Genomic DNA, 17,535 nt, shown 5'->3' with positions numbered 1-17,535 from the left:
CTCGAAAAGCATGTTCAGTATAACTGTTAATAATCTTACGATGCGATCAAAGATATCTAAAATATCATCGACATTGTTCTTTGTTTGGTCAGTTAAAGTACTTTAGTAATATTGAGCCAATTGTAATTTCTTCTACCGTCTATTTTAGGAATGTAATCTAATGCCATAAAAGTAAATTTATTCTGTATTTTTTAGTGTATACTAAATACTAATACGGTAAAAAATACAGAACAAATTTATCATATTATCAATCTTATAATCTTTGAAATAAAATAAAGATAAACAAAGATGTCTTCTAATTAACCTTGCTAGTATTTGATAGAAGTTTGGATTAAGGAGTGTTATACTAAAAAATCGTGTACAAAATATAAATAAAGAAGAATTTTATCTAAATGAAAACTTAATGACTTAATATTATCGCCATTATTTTATAATAATCATTAATTCAAGTCGAATGAGACTGTGGTATTTGGCAGTATATACTTATATTTATACTGAGAAAAGACTTCATTTTCAAAGGGACCAAGTCGTTGGCGACGTGGTATTGCTCCACGAAAGTAAATAATTACGTTTTATATTTACTTTACCGAAGATATTATATCTACAGTCAGCTCAGTGAAACGTTACAAGATTAAGCCATGTATGAAGAGTTATTTAGTTGGATGAACGCTATGATCATACTCGTAAAAATGTCTGAGGATCAGTTTTGTGTTGTTCATTCAGTTGCTAAGGCCATAATTATGTTCTTACGACAAGAAGAATATTAGTTCTCGAAATGTCACATAAGCGTATGTAGCAACAACAGAAGAATCCAAATTTAACTACTATACAATATACTAGAAGAGTGTTATTACGCTGAAAACATTGTAAGTAGTTAATTAATGGTGAATTGGTCACAATAGGCCTACTGACCAAACTTCATTCTTTCAACTATCATCACTTATTAGTACCCCGCGTATACAGCGTATACCTATAGCATAGTAACGATTACCTTAACATTTTCATCCCATAACAAAATGTATACCTTATCAGGGTGACCTCCATGCAGTCCCTCCAGGAAATCAACATGGTTAAATCTTGGTGAATTTGTCACGATGGGCCATTTCCTCCTAACTTATCATCATTCACTGCTACTTTGCCAGCGTTAATAATAACGCAGGCGGGGTTACATTCCATTTTCATCCCATAAAAACAACACAACCTCGAAATGGGGGTGAGGTTTAAATTGCTCTACGATAACGGTCCACTTCCGTATCGTAACAACGATTACAAAGACGACCTTGGTTATGCTGCCTCCTTTACGATGACTGCGAGTTCGATCCTTGCATGATACAAACATTTTGTATTGGTCTTCGTAATTTCTATAATTTTTTTTTATTTATTTATTATTACAAAAATTCGAATTATAGAAAACATGTTTTGTTAACATTTAGAAACCATGTAGGTTTATATTATTGCTAAATGATAAATAAAATAATAATATATTTGCATTTACAAAAACAAGGTTTTACATATTCCTGCTACCATAAGCACTAGATTTCTATTTTTTTTATTAAATTTAGCTTATGTTATTTGCTGATAATGTAGCTTTCTATAGGTAATAAATTTTTAAAATAGGTTGACTATTTTTTGAATTTACCAATTATAAACAAAAATATACAAATCTGTCATTTTTATAATATAAGTTTAATTATGGAAAGAAATTATATTGTATTAGGCTAAAACATATATGTATCTTTTCCACAGAAGTGTGGAGTGCGGGCGGCGGGGCCAGCGGCGGAGCAGCAGCATGCGGTAGCAGCGGCATGGATTTGAAACACGAGGTGGCATACCGCGGCCTGCCGAGTCAGGTCAAAGCCGAGCCGGGGGTCAGCCACAACGGCCACCAAGTCAACGGTCACGTGCGGGACTGGATGGCGGGAGGAGGCGCCGCGGGGGGCGGGTCGCCTTCCCCGCAAGCCGCCCAGACCCAGCCAAATAACGGCTACTCCTCCCCACTGTCCTCGAGCAGCTACGGCCCTTATAGTCCTAACGGGAAAATAGGTGAGTGCGTCACTTCAATCTTGCCTGTGAAGTTGAGCTCCTTTGATGCGTTTTTGGGCCCAAAATATCCTTTCCATTACTACGTTACTCATCTATCGCATGACTAGTTTTGGTACTGCATAATATACTAGAACTTTTTGAACATGAGTTGACAATTTTTTTTTTTTTTTACTATTGAAGGATCCCGCGATTAATCACGATCTCACCTGACAAAAAAAACGATAGTGTGATCTAAAGGTGGAGCTCGAGGGCCTGTAAATAACCTAACGGTTCCAATGACAAAAAATGATAGCTGTCGCATATAGATTTGAGCTGCATCATTAATATCACATATTACGATGCCCAAGATACTCTCATGCGGTGAATACTCAGACCTACTAAAGTGTTATAATTTCATAATCCATACGCAGTAATATCACTGCAATATTTATTCTATATAACCGAAACATAACCATCCAAACAGTTTCTTGGCGTTAGAAACACGAGTGGGACAGATTTACCCGTGCAAATGACTTTTCAACCTACTCCAAAAAATTATAATTCAGTTATTTTTTTATATTTGAAATAAAAACAGCCGAACTCCTAGCTCCATTATTTATAAACCAACTGAGAAAATTCTTTATTATTTGAAAGGATATATTTACATATTACCACCCTATAGATATAAACGTATTGTGTATATTGATTGTGCACTGTCATGAACCTACGGTATTTAATATTTTTATTATTAGATATAATATATAGACAAACATTTACTATATATTATAATAAAAATATTTTAATTTAATAATGAAAGACCTCAATTTTCATATAATTGGCAATTGAGGTCTTATGTACATATATTATGTACATAGTCAATTTGGTAAATCACTTACTAAAAACATTTTGATACGGTAAGAAAAATATTATATAAGCAGACGCCGCTTATTATCGGAAAGCACTTATGTATAATCGAAGGAAATGGCCGCTTTCTTTCAGTAATGTAATCTAACACTTCTGTATTCTGTAATACTCGACCTACTTTCTGTGACAAGGACTTAACACACTTGTCAGACGAAAAGCACTCTCTTATGAAAATAATTTCTCAATTTATATTAATTCAAGCTTATAACTGCGTGTGTCTGTGGCTGGTTTACGCAATACGTACCATTTAAGATTTGAGGTTATTTTATCAAAAATATACATTTAACAAAAACAAATCTACGTATTCTTAGAGATTTTTAGAGGTCACATTTTATAAAACAAAACTCTGGACGGTTTTGCAATCGAACCCATAAATTTTCTTCGAGCAATTAAATATTTTGCTTCTGTTCTCCATCTTCATTAGTAATAATTAAATATTTCAATCTTATCAAATCGTTTGTAAAAAAATAAATAATGCCACCGACTAAATTAATAAGATTTTGCTTCATTGGACATTTTTATCTTAATACGTTTACGAGATACAAAAATAAATTCGAAAATACGTTTTGATATTAAGTTCATCTATATATATATATATTATATATATATATATATATATATATATATATATATATATATATATAATATATATATATATATATATATATATATATATATATATATATATATATATATAATATATATATATAATAGATTTGCCAGAGGGAGACTTTGTACAAATATCGTCTTGTCTATTATACTTGTCTATTTCTGTCTATCTACTATTGATGTTAAGGGCTAGTGAATATCGGCAAGTGCATTGGCCCCTTAATATAACTGTTTATAACAACGTAACAGTTGGGGCTGAACAATAATCTGGCCTACATACTAACACAAAGAAGCACAATATTTCTTATAGCCTTCAACCATTAATAAACGCAAGGGGGCGCTGCTGATGTCATTGTGGCTACCACTTAATGTGAACAATTGAATTGTAACTTTATTGACATGACAAGTCACTTATTACACAATTTATTGCTAAGGCTCACACAGTAAGGAACTGTTTGTAATTATACTTCATTATTTAATTGTCTATCGTTGATCATAGGCCTCCCCATAGGGGTTTTTTATGCGACTTATAATGGCATTTAAGATAACAGCCCACTAGATGATCAGTAACCGTTGCCTCTATACATATGAACAATATGGATCTAACAGAGTATACTGTATTGCTCATAATACCCTTCATGCGTTACCATTTCTAAGGTCTAAAGTGTTATGCCTCTGTACACTGTAATTTTATTGCCATATTTCACTCTTTATACCAAATCACAAAGTATCCCTCTACTATAAAGAAAGATCTTGATTCATCGGCATCCGCTAACTCACTGAGTTCGTGGACACCGGTGAAATGCCTCAAACAACACATTTGAGGTTGTCGTTTCATCTAATAAGGTACATCCTACAATGCATTTGTCTTTCAATCTTCTTACCTATCTTTCGAGCTATACCTATATATCCCTTTATCTCTGCGAATGTATTTATTTCGATTTTTATCGTTATCAAAACTCCGAATATAGCTCTCTCTATAGCTCATGACGCTCACACCCTGAGCGACTTGGAGCTTCTGAGTTAACAATTTTTATTTATTCTTGAGATTTTTACCCGATTTTTGTTTATAAACTACAGCCCATATTACTCGCTAATAATACAGCTTTCTATAGATAAATTTTAAAACCAATTAAGTATACAAAATACTTTATTTAATTTAAAATTCATCTTTATTTTATATTCAACGTTTGTGTCACATATTATTATTCATTATATTTGTAAGAGTTTGAAAAATCAAATCTTTTCTCAATTCATTTAAACACGTGAGTTATTAATTTACCTAGTAACACATTATTATTGTGTTATCTTAAATACAGAAATATATAAACGGATTATCGTAATAATTAATCTTTTAAATTTGTTCTTATCAATCAAATCTACTTTGAAAAGTTCCCTATATAAAATTAAACGTGCTACTCAATAACGTGCAACTTAATAATGCTGAATTTTGATCTTTTTGTAATGGATGGAAGTTTATGGTTTCTTTAAAGATGAATTGAGATCAAATAAGAAAGCTCTCTTAAACTTTATTCTCCCGAATTTTGTTTGGTATAAGCGTTCAGGGATGGATAAGAATATTCTAAGCGCATTCTTTGTTGCTGTCATGAAAAATATATTTTAATAAAAATTTAAACATAGTTGGTTCTGAATTCTAGCTGTGCTCTTTATTCTTTTAGTCTAAATCCAGAATTTGAGCAAATGGCTAATATTGTATATTTCAACAGAACTTAATACAAACTAACCATGTTTTGTTGAAATTATCGCAGAAATGTTATTTTAATGAAATTAGTAGTAAATCGAAACATTCAATCAATTAATCTACTTTTGTTTTGTACTACTATTGAATATCAACAATCTAACAGTCAGCTTAATTATTTGTTTGTTTACAATTTTCATTGTGATCTAATAATGTAGACTTGTAGTCATCGATTTATATTTGGTAGCCTAAACAACTTCAGTAGAGTTTTTAACAAAACTGACTCTTAAAACAGAATAGAGAATAAAAAAATCTAATGAAAAAATCTGCCACGTAAAAATAAACCAATAAATTTCAAATGAAACCATAGATGTAAGATTACAATAGTTACGACCTCTCGCGACCTCAACGGCACCAACGAACCGCATCCAAGGACACGCCGTGTTTACTTACCAATTTATGTTATTAACAGTACACTAAATACAAAGACCTGGAGCATTCTGTTGCGACTAGCAAACGTGACCCCGTTTCCCAACAACGATCATAGCTTTCGAAGGCCATCTGAAACTGGTTCGTTTTTTATCACTATACAAGATGGATTTTTTCCGTATTCCATTTTATCGTGCAAAGTGATAATGAGGGTAACGACCTGGCCGTTACGTGATTTAGATAGCAAGAACGAGTCTGATAAAGTATGTGTTGTGTGGAGGAAGTAAAAGTGTAATTTGCATATGTTACAAGAGAAATCATTGCTGAATCATCTTAAAATAGCAGTAACCTTCAAAAGGGCATTGCCTTAAGAACATTCCGGTTACAATTTAGCACAAAACAGATACGCCTGTTCGTAATTCGTTAACGCTAGCGCAGACTTTCTTTTGCCTATTAAATGTAGTCAAATAATCCCCGAGATTAGTCGCAACTATTATTATTACTAGTGTATTCGCAATATACAGCTGTTTTCTAAACGATAAAAAGTAATAACTTCTCAGTTCGTCTGTATTTTCTTTTATATGTCTGTTACGCGATGTCATTGTCAATTTTAAACCGATTTTTATTATTCTTTTTTAAAAAGGTTTAAAATTCTACAAGGACAGGGTTGCTGTCAAATTTATTGCCGTTATATATTTATTTAACGAATGAATATAAACCACAGAAACATTTAAAATTATCCATTTAAAATTAAAACAGTACAGTTAAAATAATATGCCATTTTAAATCTTTTTAATTAAGAAAATAATGGTCATACGGTTCACTGTGAAGATATCGATTAAAGTACACTTAAAATAATACTGTAAATGTAAAGACTCCCAAAACAAATATTATAATATTAATACGCAATAATACGCATATACACGGTATCAGTTCCTGACAAAGACTCGTATCAAAGTATTTTAATCCGCTTACCTGTATACCGCCAGGGAACGTTGCTATCACGTGAACCTTGAAAACAAACTTTACGCCTACTTCCTTTGCAACTTTAAGGATAATAAAACAATGCAAAGTTTCCATGAACCAATTAAAAATAGCTTATTTCGTGTTCCCAAAATATTTTGCGATGCTGTCTCACTAAAAGTGTTATGTTGCAGTTGCCTCTCATTATTTGCTCGTTAGAACGTATTCCATGTTCAGTAACCGATAATCTGTTCCATCAACAATAATTAATATTAGGTTCCACAAAAAACCGAGATCATTTGTGCCAAAATCAATTATTTGATTTAAAAACCAAAATTGGTATGACTGATAAAAGATATATGGGATCAATCTATAGGTATATCCTTTCGGATAAAACTAGAATTTTCCAAATCGGTTTACAACCGACGAAGTTATAAGGTAACAAAAATAAAAAAAAACGAATTGAGAACCTCCTTCTTTTTGAATTCAGTTGAAAAATATTATTAAAAAATTAAAAAACTCCAATGTTAGATGAAACAAAACGCATTCTGTATCTAGTAGTATTATAATTGCTAATCTCGACAAGAAATTGATATTATCATTATTAATTAACTAAGGACGATTAGCAAAAAAAGTCAAGGTATTTTATAATTCGTATAATTTAAATTGTCTTTATAAGTCTGTCGATTGATCCATCATGTTGACGAGTTCTCAATTCGCATTGTTCCTTTTTGTCACAAACGTCGTCTTACACTTCTCGGCACTCGACAACCGTCGGCCGATTGATAAAAAATGCAATAAAACAGCTCCGATATCCAACAAAACGCTTCATCGCAATCGGTATATTTCAAGAATTCTAATTTAACTTTTAAAAGGTATACGGCAAAATGCCTGCAAAAGCATGGAATGGTAGCTTAAGATCTCGATTTATGACTCGTGCGGTTAATTTTGTTTATAACAATCCATCCGACAAGAATTATCTCTCTCACTGTTCATATTTTTATCATCAGATGGTTCAATGCACTCTTGGAAGATATAAACAAATTAAAGGCAGTTTATGAACTTCGAACACGATAATTTATGTTTACTTAAGTGTAATATAATGAATGCTATAAATACCTACTTAATACGTATTAGATAGGTATGCTTTAAAATATGTAGACATTTAAATATATAATAATAATTCTGAACTCAATTATATGTACCGAGATGTGTTTTATTGTTAAATTAAAACAAGATAATTTTGTTCTTAAGTTCTTTGCGACACTATACATAACCACACAATGCTAGCATTGCACTCATGCTTTCCGAGATAACTGCAGCCGCATACCACCATAATACAGTGAGTTGTGTTATGCAGTTCTGAAGAGCTCGAACTATTTTAAAAAATTCTTAAAGATTTAAGTAAAACAGTATGAATTAAAGAGTTAACTTTTCTTGAAAATAAAATGACAGTAAATATATAGTCATTATCTATCAAAAATATAAAAGGCTATCTTATATAACCAAGAAAAACAGTCCTTATTTCAAATAGAGAGGTATATTTTAAATATTTTTTACTAGACGTACTATGTACGTAACCCTTAAGGACAAAGTAATTTTAATATCCGAAAATAAAATAAAAATAATATATTTTTAAATCGGTCCTGTTATTACAAAATTCACACCAATAGAATACGACTCTCGTAAAGTGGCCAATTGCTGTTGCAAGTCTTTCTGGATTTCATTTTACGAGTATATCATTTATATCAAACAATATCACAATAATAGCATAGAAGAATTCCCATCAGACAAACATAACCGTATACTAATAATACAATAAATGGCAAAGCTTATTGTTTACGATTCACCGCCGCCGCCGCTATCACGTCATCATATGAATCTTGCATTTCCCAAAAGACCAATATAAAAGACTTACATTCATTTAGCTGGAAAGTAGTAAACTTTGATACGCTTCCAAGCAAATACTAAGTCTTGCTTAACTTTCAGTCAATTTTATTAAAATTGCTTGCCTTTAACCTGTTTCACATGGACATGTTTATTGACTGGGATAAAAAGTAGCCTATATCATTTTCCATCCCATATAATAAGTTAAGTTAAGTTAATAAGTTAAGCCATTAACACGCTATAAGGTAACAAACAAACTTTCGCATTTATATTATTAAACGACTTCTAAAACAAAGAGTTTCTTAAGACGTCTGTATGTTTTTTTTTTTATAATTATATTTCATAATTCCAAAAAACATACATCTATGCATTATGTTTATGCATATATATTTATCCATTTACACCCATCATTGTTTTTATAATGACTAAGTTTCTCTTTAAAGTTTTCTCATATTTTGTTTACGTTTTAAAAAGTTTTGTTTTTCTAATTGACATTATTTCAATGATTAAATAGAGTAGTCAGTTATGTATTATCTTTTTTCAAAATCTTTCTAATGTATGAAGCATTACTAAAAATCCTAATAAGCGATTTTATTTTTCAATATTCTACAGTTTTATTTTCAACAGATAAAATATTTCAAGTATGCTATTTTATTCTACTGCGCCATATGACCTTTAAGGTGTAGATGTTTTAAACTGCCCAGTTTATGTTACGTCAATATTTCCACAATATTTATGTGTGTTCGACCACTAAACTTGATGTTTGACTGCTGCAAAGTAATTACAGTTTTATCGAGGCATTAGGCACTAAGCTTACACTAGAACATCGATAAATGATGCCGCCAGGATATATGTAGGTAGATGGATATAATCCTAAATAATTTAGTACTAGCAATACTAGTTAGTTATATAGCCAATAACAGTCTGAAAAGAATAGGAATTTATACTTTTTTTTTAATTGTATTATGTAAACTCCTTCTAGAAGTAATGACTAAATAAAACGGAGAAATATTACAATGTAATACAATATTATTTCACCTTACGCTTACGCCTCCGTTTTGATAAATATGAAAAAAATTGTAAAGGATAATAACCGTAGAAACTCTATATTTAGTACCTGGAATTTCTATAATTTTAACGTGTTTTTATAGCAAAGAGTAATAGAAAATAAGCCACTAGTATATTTGTTAAACAATTTAAGATCATGTTCCACAAAACACCGTCTACAATTATGGCAAAACCATAAAAACTCTTATGTTTAGGGCCTAGAATTTTTATAATTTTATCGCGTTTTTATAGAAAAGAGTAAAAGAAAATGAGCCGCTGGTTTGTTTGATAATTTAAAACTGTGTTCCATATAAAAAATCGACTCAAATTGTGACAAAACTAGTTATTTTTATTTAAAATCTAATGAACTAATTTTGATAAAATGTTTACGGGACAAATCTGTGAGTATCTTTATCCTATTATATCCTTTCCGATGAAAAAAGATTTTTCCAAATCGGTTTATAACTGATAGAGTTATGGTAACAAACATAATCGAATTGAAAACCGCATCTTTTTGAAGTTGGTTAAAAATAGTTTATAATACCACCCATTATATGTTAATGCATTATACCTACGTATTGTAAATAGCAATAATTTATAAATGACGAAAATTGTCGTCCTTTATTTTAAAACTAACCGAAGAAGGTCTCTTGAATAAAACGTCGCTCAAGGCAAATCAGATAAAAAGCATAGCAAAAAAACCAACTATCTAACGTTACGCAAAAATTATTACCTACTACTTTACATATAAAAACGAGAATATAATTCTGTTATTAATAGTAGAATTAATATTGTAGTTAAAAAGACAGAGTAATTAGTATTAATAAGATTTAACGTTTTTATGAACAAGAAAGTTAGGTCATTTTGAATATAAGTATTTAATTTTCAAATTTTAAATTATAGTTTAAAAATTAAGATCACAAAAGTTGCTTGGTAGTAATCTTAAATATATATAATTCTTTATTTCAAAAAACAATCAAGTTGTAAATGAAATAATGTAACAATAAAACAATGATTCAACATAATAATGATAAGCGAATAAATTTCGTCAGCATTGTTCTCGAACTAATGTTTAAGCATTATTTATAGTTCAACTTGCTAAGCTATTAATATGCATGAACAATTTATCACTTTAATATATAACTTTAGCAGTTTTTTATAATCTTTTATTTCTTTCTCCCGCGATTTTGATGACTTAAGATTCGGTGAATCCTTTTATGTATGTAAATTGAACTTATGCCACTTGTCAACCGAAAGAGCAATTCCTTTTTTTTTAATTTGATTTGGATTAGAAATCCTACCTGTGCTATTGGTTAGAAATGTACCAACTCGAAATAAAGACGACTTGCGTTAACTCGAATTAAAATATAGATAACTTGGAATTGAATTCGAGTTACACAACTCGAATTAACAGGAACTGAGTGTATGCTTTGTTACAAATAACTTTTTTTGTATATTTGTTCTTCCATTCAACTCACTGTTAGAACAATTATTATTGATAAACTTCGTAGGTATGTTTGGAAAAAAGGTGTTTATATTTTATATATATATAATTTAAATCTTTCTCACCAGAATTTTTTACTTATGTAGTTCATTTACTTAGTATGTTCATTTACCACCAGTCCAAACGCGAGTTAGGGAGAATTCAACTCGAGTTAACTCGAACTTAGCACAACTCTCATTAGTAAGTCGAATTGACACATCTCTACTATTGGTCTACACTAATACGAGCAGGGTACAAGCGAGAGATAATAGGCAATGGTGAAGTCAGGTCCGTTAGCGCATCATATTAAATTAATTAGGAATTAAACATGAACTTTTCTATAAGAACTTTATGTATGTATAAACTTTATATAGTTACTTTACCAGAGGGAGACTTTGTACAAAAGTCGATTGCTTGGGTACCTCTGTCCCATTCGTGTTTCAACCGTGAAGCAGTTGTGTTTGCATGGTGTGTTTCGGTTTGAAGGATGGGATATGGCGTGAATTTACTGGGTACAGAGGAATAACACCTAAGTCCTCAGGAATGGCAACGCATGGGGAATATCATGGGCGAAACAGTATACTCTGTTATGTCCATGGTACTGCTCATGTCTATAGGCGACGGTTACCACTTTATATCAGGTGGGCCGTCAGCTTGTTTGCCAATCTAAGTTGTATAAAAAAAAATTTGTAAATTATAAGAACAATTTATGAGCTCAACCTACAGCTTATTCAAATAATATTTTTGTAATATACCATACCTTATAACATATTAATGTCCCACTGTTATGCATTTATCATTCTTCACAAGACGTATACAGAGATATTTACTAAATATGATTTTTTTCCAGATTCTATTTAGAATTATTAAGAAACTGTTACATTTTCTAAATACAAATTGTTTCCTAAATCATATTTTGTTTTGTCCGGAGTGTAAGTTATTGCCTTACGGATCATTTAACGCGGAAGTATTCATAGGCCTTCCTTTTTGTCAAGGTTACAACTGTATCGGCCAATCACAGCACACATTTATAGAAATCGATTTAATACTTGTAATATCTTTAACAGTTTTACCTCTTCTTTGCAAAATATTGTACGTATGTTGCCGGCATTTTAAAAAGAAGTATGTTCTTTTCTTGAAAGTTTCAATGTTAAATAATTAAATATTGTCTATAGATCTAAATTGGTAACATAAAAGTATTGTATACCGGTATATAATGTAAATTTTTATTATTCCCTACAATTTAATTCGCATGCAATTTCAATGTTTTAATAACAGCCATAATGAACGTATAACAAAAGCGATAATAATAAATAATGCAAATAATAAAAATTCTGTACACATAGAAAATAATAACAAAAGACCGTTACATCAGATAATGCCAATGACCTTACAAAAGACGTAGTCATAATTTTTAATTAAAATAAATGCCACAACAAGTAATCATTTATCCTACTAATACCTATTATAAAAGTATTTGTAAAGATGTATGTTACACAATCACACAAAAATAGCTCATCGTTATATAAAAAAAAATTGATGCCCAATTAAACCATATTATAATACTAAACCTAACTAAATTAAACTAGCTGTGTGGTTCTAGCGTAGAATAGGCCACCACTTTCTTTCCCGTGGGTGTCGTAAGAGGCAAGTGAGGGAATCTAATGGTTAAAGAATGGGCAACAGCGCCCCTCTTAAAACATCACCAAAAATCTAACTGAGATTGCCAACATTGCCAAATGAAGGAGACCTATGTTCAGCGATGGACAATTAATAGCTGATACGATAATGATATGATAATACTCAACCATGTCACATATATAACAATTTAAACCTAACACTCCCGTATCCAATAGCGAGGACGGGATGCCTTAAATATTGCACCGCAAACCTTAAAAAAAAAAACCTAACTCACGCGAGAAAACACGACACAGCTACTAGAACGAGCGTCTAAACAACAAACAACATTAATATAAACGTTACATAAATTTATTGCTCCAAGAATTGACTTTGTACAACAGTGTCATAAATATCAAACATATTTATACGTAGACGCTGTCCATTTCCTATTTACAATCACATGGTAGTTCAGCAAATAGGTTGAAATACTTAAGAAGTGTTTCATTATAAATTCGCTTGCCAAGTTGGCCATTATCCCATCGAGTTATTGGATTCTGTGTCAACTAAATAAAAAACATATAGATACAGTTCACTGTACATTAAATGTGAATGTATCTATATAATAGATTTTGTTCCACAAAAAGAAACAGACAAAACAAGTTATTTTGATTTAAAAACTAAACTATTGAACCAAATTTTGATAAAATTTCTTTGGGACCAGTCTGAAATTATATTATTTTATTAAAAAAAAAATTCCAAATCGATTAATACATGAAATCTTCCTCTTTTTTGAAGTCGGATGAAAATCGATTAATGATCATGGCTTGATGGATATATATAGTTACTAGGTTTACGCTCATAAAATGTTTGTAGATTCTGCCAAAATAGGAAAGAAATTCCATAGCATATTTCATGTGCTCTAACTCACTCATGCCGAAATGATATATCTCCTTTGGTAAATAAACTCTTTTTCCTGAGTAGATAAAGAATACCGTTGTCAAAAATATCCTAAAATTTCGATCCCTCGATACAATAATTATCATACTACTGAACTACACATTACATTTATTTACTAGTAAATCCGCCTGGACTCGCATTGTTTTTATTTTACATAAAGAACATGTTACTTGTTGATAATATAATAATCTATAGGTGAAATATTTTTTTTAAATCAATTAATTATTTTTTTAATTTATTCATTACTAACAAAAAAGTCTTTGTAATAATAATTTAGAATTATATTTATTTAATATTCCAGACATACCAGTAAACAAAAAGTTTTTTGCGATATAATTGAAAATTTAAAAATATATTTATCAACATATCTTTAAAGGTCACAGGTGAGATAGCCCAAAACATCGAAATAATAAAATTCTAAATAACGTATCAAGATAAATATACTATTTTTTAAGTTAAGCTTTCAGTATCACAACTATGAAAATCGTATTTAATTTCGTACAGAAGTTTTTGTGTGATGTCGGAACTAACATAAAGATAAACAGACAAATAGACAGGAAAAGTATATAAAAATTGTTGTTTTAACTTCTATTGCTCTTATTAAGATCCCTTATATCAATTTTTCTTACACTTACTTGAGTTACATAAGTCAGTAGACTTCGTCTAGTTACGATTTCATTATATTTTCTTTAAATACTTTAGATATCTAACGATAGTGTATATATATATACTTAATTACGATTATAAAATTCTTCTAAATAAAAAAAATTACGCCTAAAATGGGCCGTCAGCCTATTTGTTATTACCTGATGGAATTAATAAATTCGCTCGTGCGATAAAAAAATTGTTTGTAAGAAAAAACTACATTACATTTCAGCATAAATTACCTTTATCTATATAATATATTGTAGCTAGATATAAATTACACGCACATAAATTAAATCAACTCTGTTGTGTCCATATTTTAAATACGATTCGATTACACTAACTTGTGTTTAAGTGTACACAAATCCCACATATTTAACTTATCACTAAAACTGTAATTAATTAGTAATCTAGAATAAATTAAAAATGAAACGAATGTTTGTTTTATTTTTATAAGGTGAAGGCCTTATATGTTACGTAAATGCAAGTACAACTCTATATCCGAACTGTTTTTTATAATTCTTCTTAGTATAAATATCTTATAACTTTTTTAAGTATTTATAATAAGTTTTCTACAGTAGTTTTTTAGAAATAACAGAATGAAGAGTATACGTACAAGTATATTATAACTGTCGAGCTCTCTTACTTGATAAATATAATAAATTGATTTAAGAATACAGACAATTCCGTATTCTTAATTCAAATCTGTATATATAACTTGTCTATAAAAGATAATGTTAAAAATAGTGTGATTAGAAGAAGTGTGGACTGAAAGACGATGTAATGACAAAAATCGAAAACGGAAAGAAGTCTGAATCGAAGAATTTGGCATTGTTTTGTTTCTGCCTACCCCAATGAGAGTCAGGTGTGACAGACTTATATTATGTAGGTATATTTACGAAATATAACATCATTCATCGTTATATTTTATCATCAAAGCGAGACATTTTACAATTCATAATAAATCTATGTTTATTAATATTAAAAGCATTATTTTTCGAATTCGGTTGAAATAAAATTATCTCATTCTTGAGTCTTCTTTAAAAATAACGTAATAATCTTTCTTCGAAATGCAAATCCTACATTACGAATATTTAGATTACATTTTTTCCATTACATTTGGGAACTGACATAATTCATCTGTTACCCCGCCTCTTGTCATACTTGATGAAATATTATGGACATAATTATAATTAATTTCCCAAACTATATAAATACTTTAATGTTTCGTGCTAATCAGTCATTTATAAATAACATCAAGGAAACGTCTTCACTTTTCATGCTTCATAAAATTACTAAATATCTTCTGAACCATTTCAAGAAATTGTAATTAAGATATATTTATATCGCTATTATGTATCTATATTTAAAGAATGGGAACAGTTATTTTATTAACAAAATAAGGATATATATAGTCTAATTATATATTATCATAATAAACAGCTAACGGTAACAGAGAAGTTAGCCTGAGATAAACATTAAACGAAATAAATTTTGACTACCGTGTAGATGAAGTTGCGAGAACAGATAGTAAGGAATAAAAATTATAGACATACAATTAAAGTAATAGTATGTAATCAGTTGCTAGAGTACATAAATAATTAATTAAATATTATAAATAAATAAATATAACGACCCAGGTGGCTAAAAACAGACCGAATTCAAATGGATCTTATTGCATGAAACTCGAACTCGAAACCATCGGAAGGTGAGACGATGTTCCACCAAGGTCTTCAAGATTAGATTAGTATCATCAGATTAACCTCTACTCTATTCCCAAATTTAATATAACTTTGATACGAGCACATAGATACTTACGTACTTTCGCTGACAATTTCATAATCTCCATTCTTTATGTAACCCGGGGCCAAGGCCGTATTTATCGCACGGCGTGAACGCGTGTGAACCCAGCGTGGCGCAATCTCAACACTTCTTCGTATCACGAGACCAATCTGAATTATTTTAAGGTGGATTTAGATTGAAAGAACACAGGACATACAATCAGATAGCTATCTAAAAAAAACAACAAAATTATTCGCAAATATGACCGTTAACCGCAAATGTCTAACACGGTCAACATTTTAGAGAAGACGGCGGGACGTATCAATAAATACATTTTGCACTGCAACAATTAAAATTTTGCTGTACAGAGAAAAACAACAATATGTACAAAATTAATATGCGAAAAATTCAAAATCACGTGTCGCACAAGAACCCTTTTTTGGTATTAATGGTATTAACTTAGTCTAAAAGATTTTAAAGAATATCATGGTTTATAGTTTATAAAAGTCCATGGCCGATGTAACCTGTTCGAAACGTCGAGATATGAAATGAAATTGTATTTATTTGCTGTGAATATGATACATAATGGAATGGAATTAATGATAATAAATAGCTTGCACATTCAGCCAGTTTGGATAACCAGGTCAATTATCATAGTTTACCTTATTTACTATCGTATTTATGAACCGTGTCGTCTCTGTGCTCGGTCAAGATAGTGTGATCACGTATCGTGTTATATTAAAAAAAATATCATCATCATCATCATATCAGCCTTTAATTGTCCACTGCTGAACACAAGCCTCCCCCTTGGAGGGTTTTGCTAGTAGTTCCACGCTTGGCAGGCGAATTGGCAACCGCAGTCTATCTTTAGAAATGTTTAAGAGGGACATTGCTGCCTATCTCTTGTCCTCCCTTAATCAACTCTTACGACACCCACGGAAAAGAAAAGGTTGGCCTATTTTATGCCGGTACCACACGGTCAAAAAATATGATCACGTTTAATTCCTGTCTCTACCCTTTTTGATAAACTCTTTCTGATTGTCGCTTAAAATTATAAATTTAAGGAAGATACGCTCGCATGATTTAAATCCACCTTTATGTTGATTACACCCTATAGACGGCTTTATTGGTACTTTAGATCCTATTACGCTAGCAACTGATGTTAATTAGCAGATTTAAGTGATGTATATTGAAGTCGTTTGTTAGATTGATACTAAGCGATAATTGCTGGGATATTTCACAAGATATTAGGTATCTCGCGTACTATTTAATATCTTTTATATTTATTCCTAAGATCATAGATATCTACTTATAGACGGAGAATCAAATGTCAAAAAACGTCCATAAACTAATTTTTAAGAACATTTAAAAAAAAAAAATTTTTAAATCAATATTAGAATATGACAACTATCTAAACTAAACGTGTCAGCATATTTAGTATCTTTTGATAACGATTAATCTATCTTTT

General features: G+C 30.5%; 1 protein-coding gene across 2 annotated transcripts in view; it reads left to right on the top strand.

The window, feature by feature from the left end:
• LOC113517298 (ecdysone receptor) overlaps positions 1-17,535 on the top strand; it is a 315,053-nt gene that overhangs the window by 156,616 nt on the left and 140,902 nt on the right. For both annotated transcript variants that reach the window (XM_052901561.1, XM_052901562.1), the window contains one exon: positions 1,747-2,043. In XM_052901561.1, the coding sequence (XP_052757521.1) occupies positions 1,806-2,043 (238 nt within the window). In that variant the 5' untranslated portion in view covers positions 1,747-1,805. The remainder of the gene's footprint in view (positions 1-1,746; positions 2,044-17,535) is intronic.

This window comes from Galleria mellonella, unplaced genomic scaffold (genome assembly GCF_026898425.1).
Source record: "Galleria mellonella isolate WM207_F2 unplaced genomic scaffold, CSIRO_AGI_GalMel_v1 utg78, whole genome shotgun sequence".
Taxonomy (NCBI): Eukaryota; Metazoa; Arthropoda; class Insecta; order Lepidoptera; family Pyralidae; genus Galleria; species Galleria mellonella.
This window is presented reverse-complemented; position numbering and strand designations above follow the sequence as displayed.